This window comes from Epinephelus moara, chromosome 3, assembly GCF_006386435.1.
Source record: "Epinephelus moara isolate mb chromosome 3, YSFRI_EMoa_1.0, whole genome shotgun sequence".
Classification (NCBI taxonomy): domain Eukaryota; kingdom Metazoa; phylum Chordata; class Actinopteri; order Perciformes; family Serranidae; genus Epinephelus; species Epinephelus moara.
The window spans coordinates 1,937,909-1,947,964 of record NC_065508.1 but is presented as its reverse complement, the minus strand read 5'-3'; the positions used below and the strand labels follow the sequence as shown (position 1 = coordinate 1,947,964).

General features: G+C 45.9%; 2 protein-coding genes across 2 annotated transcripts in view; one reads left to right on the top strand and one right to left on the bottom strand.

Moving 5' to 3' along the window:
- Nucleotides 1-10,056, top strand: part of LOC126386816 (stromal interaction molecule 1-like) — a 188,498-nt gene that overhangs the window by 139,729 nt on the left and 38,713 nt on the right. The gene's annotated exons all lie outside the window — the stretch shown is intronic.
- Nucleotides 1-10,056, bottom strand: part of ncbp3 (nuclear cap binding subunit 3) — an 11,768-nt gene continuing 1,712 nt past the window's right edge. Inside the window, exons 3-13 of the mRNA XM_050039484.1 lie at nt 9,560-9,665; nt 9,331-9,456; nt 8,796-8,921; nt 8,558-8,718; nt 8,333-8,441; nt 6,748-6,847; nt 6,563-6,672; nt 6,030-6,348; nt 5,081-5,229; nt 4,821-5,003; nt 1-4,678 (exon numbers count right to left, since the gene is read on the bottom strand). Of these exons, the coding sequence (XP_049895441.1) occupies nt 4,356-4,678; nt 4,821-5,003; nt 5,081-5,229; nt 6,030-6,348; nt 6,563-6,672; nt 6,748-6,847; nt 8,333-8,441; nt 8,558-8,718; nt 8,796-8,921; nt 9,331-9,456; nt 9,560-9,665 (1,812 nt within the window). The 3' untranslated portion in view covers nt 1-4,355. The remainder of the gene's footprint in view (nt 4,679-4,820; nt 5,004-5,080; nt 5,230-6,029; nt 6,349-6,562; nt 6,673-6,747; nt 6,848-8,332; nt 8,442-8,557; nt 8,719-8,795; nt 8,922-9,330; nt 9,457-9,559; nt 9,666-10,056) is intronic.

Genomic DNA, 10,056 nt, shown 5'->3' with positions numbered 1-10,056 from the left:
TATGAACAGAGGTTACATAAAACCAGAGTGACCGTCCTCTACTGACCAATCAGACTGCAGGGTTTCTAGCTCCACCTTTTAGTACCAGATCTGTGTGCTAGGTACCCCAACAGAGGGGGGACCAAACATGGGGACGCTAAGGAACGCTTCTGTTGGAACCATCCACAACTTTTCACACTGGAAACGGAAAATAAACGTACTGAACCGAACTGCTCGGTGGAAACGGGGCTTAACCTCCAGTCTCGTGCTCCTCCCAGTCGGCTGGTGTCTGATAAAGAGACAATCTGGGCTTTAACTGTTGTCGGTTTCTTAAAGCACTGATACAAATGTTTGAAGTTGTGAGTCGATCAGGAGACAGATTTCTCTGACTTTGTCTGCCGCTTAAAAAAATGATTTAGTTATATTGCATGTCAGGTTTTTTCCAGCTCTAATTCATCATGTTTCCTAAAGATAAACTAACTGCAGTATATTCTCCATGATGAGCAGCTCCTTCCTCTTTCTGTCGAACTCAAATAAAAACAAAAATATATCTGACAGTTAAAGGAGAATGATCCAGATGTGTGATTTTAACAAACAGCTAACAGCTGACTGTAAACATTTCAGTAACTTTGAGGGAATGTGTGTGTTTTGTTAGGGTGTATTTCCTGGACTGGTAGAGACTGAATGGTGTTGTTGACAGCAGAGAGCTGACAGTGTCACAGCTGCCATGTGAGGCTCCTCACCAGCTGGTTGGATATTAATAGACTCAGTAAAGTAACACCAGACTGGGAGGAGAGATGTTGTATCTGTCATCCAACACTAAAACTCTGATTAAAGGCTTTTTAATCAGGGAACACGACTGTAGCTGCCGTTAAAGACAGACACGTCTCAGCTCAGACATGCACGCTCCCCTCAGGATGAACCATAATCTCTACAAACTGAGATCTGCAAGACCAGATTTTGGTATGACAGTCAAAGTCCGGGGCGGAAACTGTGAACGACTGAAATGGCCCTAAAGTGCTCCACAGTTTCCGCCCCGGGCTTTGACCCGGAAGTCCAATAGCATTAAATGTGTAAGAGAAGAAGAAGCCGGTAACAACATGGAGAAATCTACATCCAGAGCCGTGACTTTTTGGACGGACCAAATGTACAGAGCTGTAAAGTTGTCCACCATGGTACCAGTTAGCTGCTAGCTAACCGTAGCTAACTTGTTTGTCCATTGTTTGGTCTGTGACGTAATAGGTCAACAGGAAAAAGGTCCAATACTAACAAGCTGAAAGGGGGCATATCTCCACCTATCGTAGAGGAGTCGCACATACTTGGCTCGATAAATGGATTCCCCTCCCATGCTTGTATACTGGGACAAGGACAGTAGGCCAGTTAGATGTCCTCGTCCAGCTGGAACTGTGACTGGAAACGTCCCATTCATTGTTGCATTTTCACCTTCGGACAATTTAGAGTCACCAATTTACCTGCATGTCTTTGGACTGTGGGAGGAAACCGGAGGAAACCCACACTGACACAGGGAGAACATGTCAACTAACTTTCCTAATGTTGCTGATAAAAACACACTGATGGACACACAGCTCAGTCACTACAGCTGCTTTAACATCGTGTTTGTCAGACTTTATAAATCTGCAGAGTCACCAGTATAAGATGAAAGTGATATAATAAAAAACATTTTGCAGACAGATGTTTAGAAACACCATCAGATGTCAAAGTGTTTAAAGTAAGAGCCGTGCTCCTCCAGCAGAGACTCAACTTGTTTTACTTCTGACATGTTTTCACAAAGTGTCAAAACTCAGAGTGGACGACAGTGACAACACTTTATTTTACAGGTCTGACATATTTCAATCCTTTCCACAAGTTTCCTGAACAGAACTCTGTAACCTGGCGCTGATGACAGGAGAGGAAATCTAACTTAAAACAGCCGCAACAACTAAAATCCATCTGCAGATCAGCTGATGATAAAAAAAAAAATTTGTAGTTGCTGCCCTGATTTAAACCCAGGTGTCCTTCAGATACACCGCCTGTGGACGTTACTCCAATAATTAATTCTGTTTGATTCATTTGTCTCTATTTCCCCTCCAAATAACACAATGCATTCTGGTAAAACTCAACAGGAAGTCCTGCAGACGTGTAAAATAAAGCTTTTAGCCAACACTGTAACAGTAATCTAAATTCAAGACCACCTGTGACGTCGTGGCCTCTGAGAGTTTAGATTAAAAAATAATAAAAAATAACAACACGACTGATGTGAGTGGACTGATATAGGAAGTACAACAGTGTTGATGTCCACACAGACAGGAAGCAGCTGATCAATAACAGAAGGTGATTTTTTTTTTTTTTTTTTTCTAAAGTGGAAGAAATTGCTCATGTCTGGAAATAATCCGTCTCTCCTCTGGTTTCATCACGTCTCTTTTCTCTGAGTCTGTTTCATCAGTTCGTTCTATTTCAGAGCAACGTCACAAGTCTGCTCACACTGAAAACGTAAAAACACTTCGTCCTGGATCTGGTCTGATCCTGGGTCTGATCTGATCTGATCCTGGATCTGGTCTGATCCTGGGTCTGATCTGATCTGATCCTGGATCTGATCTGATCCTGGATCTGATCAGATCCTGGATCTGGATCTGGTCTGATCCTGGGTCTGGTCTGATCCTGGGTCTGATCTGATCTGATCCTGGGTCTGGTCTGATCCTGGGTCTGATCTGATCCTGGGTCTGATCTGATCTGATCCTGGATCTGATCTGATTCTGGATCTGATCTGATCCTGGATCTGATCGTTGCGGCCGGATGAGCTCAAAGCATGAAGGAATGGTCCCGAGCGCTGACGCAGGTCGAGGGTTGGATTCTCAGAGGAAGTCCATTCAGGAAAAAATAACAATCGTAGCTCGACCAACATCTCCATGGTGACGCAGGAATGATTTACTGAAAGTTTGGCCAGCTGAGAGGAGTGAGAGAATCTGATTGGGTGTCAGGGGGAAAGTTTCCCATGATGCTCAGTTACATCCTGACAAGAAAACAACCGAGAAAAGGCTGATAAATATCAGCACAGATATTTCATACATAAACAGGAGTGTAGATCTGGGTACACACATGTAGAGGGGCCCCAAACCCTCCCCCCTCCTAAAAGAGACGTGAAACGACCACAACACACCAACCAATCAGCTCTCTGGGTTTACAGGAGACAAACTGTACCATGTCTTTTTGTGGTCACTTTGCATCTCGGTGGTGGTTTTTGTTTTGCGTCTCAGAAGTGGTCGTCAATTTGTGTCTTTCAGTGGTCGTTTTGCGTCGGTCATTTTGTCTTTCTGGTTGTTTTGTGTCTGTCTGTGGTCGTCATCTTGTGTGTCTCGGTTTCTGTCCTTTTGGGCATCTTGGAGGACATTATGTGTCTCTGTGGTTGTTTTTTAGTCTCTGTGTGGTAATTTTGCATCTTCTTGCATCTCTCTGTGGTTGTCAGCCTGCGTCTCTTGGTGGTCATAGTTTGTGCCTTTGTGGTCGTTATTTTGTCTCTCGCTGTGGTCGTCCTTCTGTGTCTTGGTGGTCGTGGTTTTGTGTCCTTTTGCATCTCTCTCTGGTTTGTGTCTTTTTGGACATTTTTTTAGTCTCTTTGTGGCTGTTTTGAAACTCTGTCTTGTCGTGTCTTTATGGTTATTTTCTGTTTCTTTGAGGTCATTTGAAGTCTCTCTGTGGTTGTTGTTTTGCCTCTCCTGGGGGTTGTTGTTTCTTGTCTCTTAGTGTTTGTCATTTTGCACCTGTCAGAGGTCGTCGTTATGTCTTTGAGGTCATTTTGCATCTTTTTGTGATTGTTTTGCATCTCTTGGTGGTTGTCGTTTTGTGTCTTTGCAGTCATTTTGTGTAATTTTAAAGTATCTCTGTTGTCGTTTTGTCTCTTTGAGGTCGTTTTCCGTCTCTTTCAGCGACACTGTGCAGGTGAAGCGGAGCTCTCAGGTGCTGCAGCTGATCTTCAGCAATTATCCGACACCGGAGACGAACAGATTCTCTCTGACACCAGACTCAGTTTCACAGAAACACGTCACAGGTTTGTGTTTCTCTGTAAATGTTCGCTTGGATTTGGTTGCAGATTGTCAATATTTAAAAAAACAAAAACAAAAAACGAACAAAAAGAAAAACACCATCTGGAGATCTATGTTTATCTGACAACAAGAAACGATAACAGTCCCTTCTATCACTTCCTGTCGGTCCACTGGGTCGTCCATCCTGGACTGTAGAGACAAATATGGAAACAGAAAACCCACCACACTGGCCTCAGATCAGCTTCATGTCTTTATATTATTGTACTTGGAGAAAAGAGCGATATGAAGTCCTCCCCCCCTCCTCCTCCCCACTCCCCCTCCCCCCGCAGCTCAGTCTCAGGCGTCAGAGTCGTCGCTGCTGTCGCGGCTGATCTCGATCTGCAGCGACGGCAGGTTGTCCAGCCGGCTCTTCTTCATCTTGTGGGACATACGCTCCTGTTTCTGTTTGATCATGGCGCCCCACATCTTCTGCAGCGTTGAGTCGTCTTCCTCCTCCACCTCCTCTTCCTCCTCTCCGTTGCCGCGTTTCCTGCCGCTGCCCTCGCTGACGTCCTTCCTCCCCGAGGAGAAGAGACCTGCTGACCGGCTGCTCGACCTACGCTCGTGATGGCCGCCGCCGCTGTCATCTTCAGCGGAGCCGAGTCTGCTCCACAACCCACCTGCAGGGGAGGAGGTGACGAGGAGGTGAAGAGGAGGTGAAGAGGAGGCGAGGGGGTTAAAAACAAACATCATAAACAGGCTCAGACATAAAGATCGTTAATTTGTTGTTTGTTTTACAAGTTATGAGTTCGGCCTCCGTACCTGTCTTCCTGTCTTTGGATGAATTGGAGTAGACGCCTCTGCTGTCTTGACTGGCCACGCCCAGTCTGCGATGCACGTCTCTGATTGGTTCTCTGGCCGGAGGCGTGTCTCTGGTGGAGACGGGGGAGGGGGAGCGCCGTCTTTCGGGAGAGTAGCGTCTCTTCCCCAGCCGCTGCCGCACGTCTACAGAGGACACAGTTAGTTAATACATCAGATGTATTTGAATATTAATAAGGAGGAGGAGCTTGATGAGGTCACACCTGTCTTTCCACTGGTGACCACCGGGGGCGTCTGTCTGTGCTGAGACAGTCCCTGTCTCTTCTCCTCCAGCAGCTGACGAACGTCTGTCACCTTGGCGGGAGACGGTGATTTGGCCCTGGGCTGTGATCCTGACCCACCAACTCTGTTCCTGCTCACAACAACAAAATAAACACAAACAAACATGAGATAAACAAAGTCTCTGCAGGTTAAACAGACTGATAGAGACCTTTTTAACACGAGAGAATAAAATTCAACACTTGGCACTTAATAATTGTGTTTATGATCTGTGAGTTGTTAAAAAAAGTTGTGTCTCCATATTTAGTGTATAATCACTGCAGGACGCTCTGAGGAGGAGTGTGTGTTCAGACCAAAGATTCATGACGAAACGAGTTGAAACAAACACCTACTGTCGATGTAAAAAGCTGCTGGTTCACAGGAAGTGACCACCATGAGACGGTGTATCATCTCTAGTCAACAACTCCAAAACCAGCATCAGATGGACTGTATTCATAATCAATACGCCACAATAATATAAATAACCAGCGCCAATTCATCAGTCAATGAGAATGTGTGTGTGTGGGCGGGGCATAAGCACATACAGCCAGCAGCAGCAGCGACCCACCGTCTGACACCGGCACACCGTGAGGACAGAAACACAGAGGAAGCTAAAAACGTATCTGTTCTCTTTAACTGGCTCTGACTCTCCTCATACAGCTCTGAAACTTTCTTTTCTTCTTTCTTCACACTGCTGCAACTCTTTTAAAATCTTACTGGATTTTATGATTTACAGTTTTACAACTCTGACTTTATGTCATGATTTTGACTCTTTATGATTTTAAGTCTGTCTATGTTCATTCTGTCTTGTCTTGTCGGCGCTGATACTGTCGTTATCCTGAAGCACTTCATCTACATCGCTGTAAAACAGTGAGAATAAAGATGGCGGCTGACCGGATGCTCTTCAGCTGAGTGTCCAGCTCATCAGCGTACATCGTCATCTTCTTGCTCTTCTTTGGCGACGGTGTGGAGATCATCTTCAGCTCCAGGTCATAGTCCATCTCGTCCGACTCCGACCACGGCGATGGAGAGCGCTCCGCGTGGCTGCGAAGCCCCGCCCCCAGCGAGCGTGAGCCACTGCCCCTTTCGCCTCGCTCTTTGTACTCGACCACCCTGTCGTCTGAGTCCATGTCCTCGTCACGTTCCTCCTCCTCCTCCTCCTCCTCTTCCTCCTCCTCCTTGATGGGCTCCTCGGGCAGGTTGACCAGGTCAGCTGGAGAGAAGAGGAAGAGGAGTGAAAGCTGTGTCCATGAAGGAGCGTCTCCTTTAATCAGAGCTCCTGATTTAATTAATGACACAGTATTTTAAACTTCCTGTTTCGCCTGCGTTCTCACATTTAGCATTTTTAGAGCATCAGCTTGTTTTATTCAATAAAAAATTCGTTTCGTGTCTATTGCTCAGACTGAGGTGTGAGATCAAGTGTTTACCAGAGTGTCGATGTGTGTATGGCGGCGTGTGTCCCATGCTGTCTCCGATCAGAGGCTTCTTGCTCTTGATGACGTCTCGTTGGATCCTCCGGTTGTGATACCTCCTCTTCCTGCAGACACAGAGGACGTTAAAGACAAACTGCTGCTTTAAACAATCCGGCGAGTGAACCATGTTTGAGTCTCACCAGGAGTTACTGAGGATCCCCTTCATGCCGCCGTAGTTCGGGTTTCCGTACTTCATGTAGTATCGGCTGCGACGAGCGGCGCCCAGCTCCTTCTTATCATCTGTGGACGAAAACACAGTGTCAGTAAAATGTTCTTGTCTTTGTGTTTTTAATCAAACCTTTGTTGTCAGCTGTGGTTCAAAGTTAGGACGGGTTTAAAACAGTGTTGTCTGAGGCCGCGATCACACAGAGAACACGCTGCAGGTTACAAAACATGCGGCGCACCGCACCGCCTTTTCTTCTTCACACTGAATGACACTAGTACAAAAACACTTGTTCACCTCCTCACCCTAACCTCCCTGTGTCATCTTTATTTACTGTATGTATCCTGCAGTAATCAGTGTGTAGCTGCTGCCATGTTGAGGCAGAGGGTACTGTCTGTAGCTCTGGTTGAGGGTGAGAGGCTGTCAGCAGACAAACAGAGATCTGTGTGGGTACATGAGACCCTAAAAAAGAGGCTGGATCATGGGGAGTACCACCAGTTGGTCCAGGAGCTTCTCCTCCATCATGGACGTTTACAGTACTGCACTTATCTGCTGTTTTCTATTGAGATGTTGCTAACTGTGCTTTGTAAAGTCGTATAGCTCTGGGTATCCAGCAACCACTACCACCAGTTTCTCCTCCATTGTTTACCAACTGTAAACTTGTTGTCATGACCACCACAGAAGCCCCGCCTCTCAGGTCCTCCCATTGGACAGAGCAGAGATGACGTGGGGTACTTTTCTGCTCTGAGTTAAAGTTTTCTCTACTCAAGGAGTGCTCCGGCAAAAACACCAGGTGTTAGGGCGCAGAAACACGAGGCGCGTAGCCTCGTAGCAAAAAGTTTCCTCCAGCTGCTAAAACGCTTTCTGTGTGATCAGAACCTGAAGCTCCCAGATTTAACTTAAACCTAAACAGACCGGGTTTAACTAGACTTCACAGTTTAAATTGAGCATAGCGTTAGTTCAGACAGGACACGATGTCAAGCTCAGCTCACATCAGCTGATCTCAAGCAGCCAATCAACTAATGGATCAGCTGATTGATCACATGATTCCTTTCTATGGATTCAATTGGCTAATCTCATTCATGGCGCCCTATTTAAACTGCTTCCTACTGTTGCTGCTTGGCAACCTGCCTCCACCCCAGCTCCTCCTTTATGTTGTGTCTGACTCATCAATGTCATTTCTGTTTGTCACTGATGCTGCTCTGTTCTGTTCCCAGGGGTCTTTGCTGCTGCTCGCCACTTACATATGTGACTGGTGTCCGTACATCTGTAAATATACAAAGGATGCCTCTGGTGTCTGACGCAAGGAAGTGCATTTCTTTACAGATGGATAGAAACCTGATGATCGATAACTTCTTTGTAATCAAACAAACTCACTTGATGATCAACAGGCAACTGAATTAAAGGAAATGACCTGCTCCTCCCTGAGGGCGGAGCTTCAAACAGACGTTCAGGGTGAGAAGCCTCTGAACTGAGTAAACTGAGGTTTAACTGGGGTTTTAAGTTTAACTGAGGTTCAGTAGAAGCTGGACGGAGGCTGGCGAGGTTTGACCTGAACTCACCGTGTGTGGCGAAGCGCAGGAAGAGTTTGTTTCCTTTGAAGGCTCTGGTGGCGGGTCGCAGGTCGTTTCTCAGCAGAGACTCTCTCTCTGCCCTCGACAGGTCATCCACCTGAGACACACACACACACACACACACACACACACTCAGCTGTTCATGTTGTCCATCAGTTATTGGAACAGATCAATACACCTGATCAGGATGTGTTGAAGTGAACTCTGCTCCACCTGAACGCTCTCCGCCTTCGTCTTCTGCTCCGCCTCTCCATCGCTGTCTTTCACCTCGATCTCCTCACCGCTCTTCTTCACAGTTTCCTCCTCGTCCTCTTCCACCTCGCCCTCCTCCTCTTCATCGTCCTCATCGTCATCTGACCCTTGACTCCGGCGACCTGACGGGTGAACAAACACACGGTCAGTTTTGATCCCTTTGAGAACCTGCTGAGTGTGTCTCTGTACGCACACTGACCTTTGCTCTGTGCGTCGGCTCGCTCCGTCCTTTCTGTTTCCGCGGTAACTGTCTGCTCGTCAGGCATCCGGCTGCTGTTGATGAGGGCGCGGATGGATGTGTTGTCATCGAGCCAAACCACGTTACCTAGGAAACAATCAGGTGGTGTTAAGACTCACCAGGTCCTCACTGAGCTCTGGTGTCAGGTTTTGTTTTTGTTTTTTCTAACAGTCACCTTCAAAACATGATTTTATTTATTTTGTTTTATTTTTATTTTATTCTGTTTTATTTAATTTCATTTTATTTCACTTTGTTTTATTTTCATTTTATTTTCTTTAATTAAATTATTAATTATTTTTAAACGCTTGATGAAAATTGATGAAAAAGGACGTTGTGAAGAATTTAATTTCTTTTTGTAACAAGAAACGTGAGCTCACAGAGAAACTTTTACTGTAACAGAGTATTTTTACACTGTGAATTAGTATTTTTACCGCAGTAAAGGATCTGAATACTTCCTCCACCACTGTGTGTGTGTGTGTGTGTGTGTTACACTCACAGGAAGTGTCGTCGATCCACTCGATGTGTGCTGGAGGATATTCCTTAAAGTATCCGAAGACGTCCTGCGTGCTCATGTCGTCCACGCCCGTCACGTAGATGGCCTCCATGCGCACTTTGGGGATAGCTGAGCACCACAGAAGAAGAAGATGACAACAGGTTAATACAAACACCTGTAAATGGTCACTCTGTGGTCATGTGACATGCAGGTGTCAGGTGACTCCTCCCACCTTTCTTCATGGTGTCTTTATCCAAGAAGACGTTCCTCTGATCGACATGCTCCTCTGGACGGAAATGGAAACGTCTGGCTCGCTTCTCTTTTCTCTCGATCGCCTCCTGACGATGAAAACACACGTCAACACTTCAGTTTCTCGTCTGTGTTGTGTTAAAGACAGACGACCTGTCGACCACTCTGATCCACAGGTTAGAGGGTGCGTGTACAATTTACAGCATTTGATATTTATTTCAAACATCTATCTATCACTCACTGACCACTTTATTAGGTACACCTTGTTCATACTTTTTAATTCTTGGTGTCACAGATTCAACAAGGTGTTGAAAACATTCCTCAGAGATGTTGGTCCATATTGACATGATGACATCACACAGTTGATCCATGATGAGAATCTCCCGTTCCAGCACATCCCAAAGGTGCTCTATTGGACTGAGATCTGGTGACTGTGGAGGCCATTGGAGTACAGTGAACTCATTGTCATGTTTGAGATGA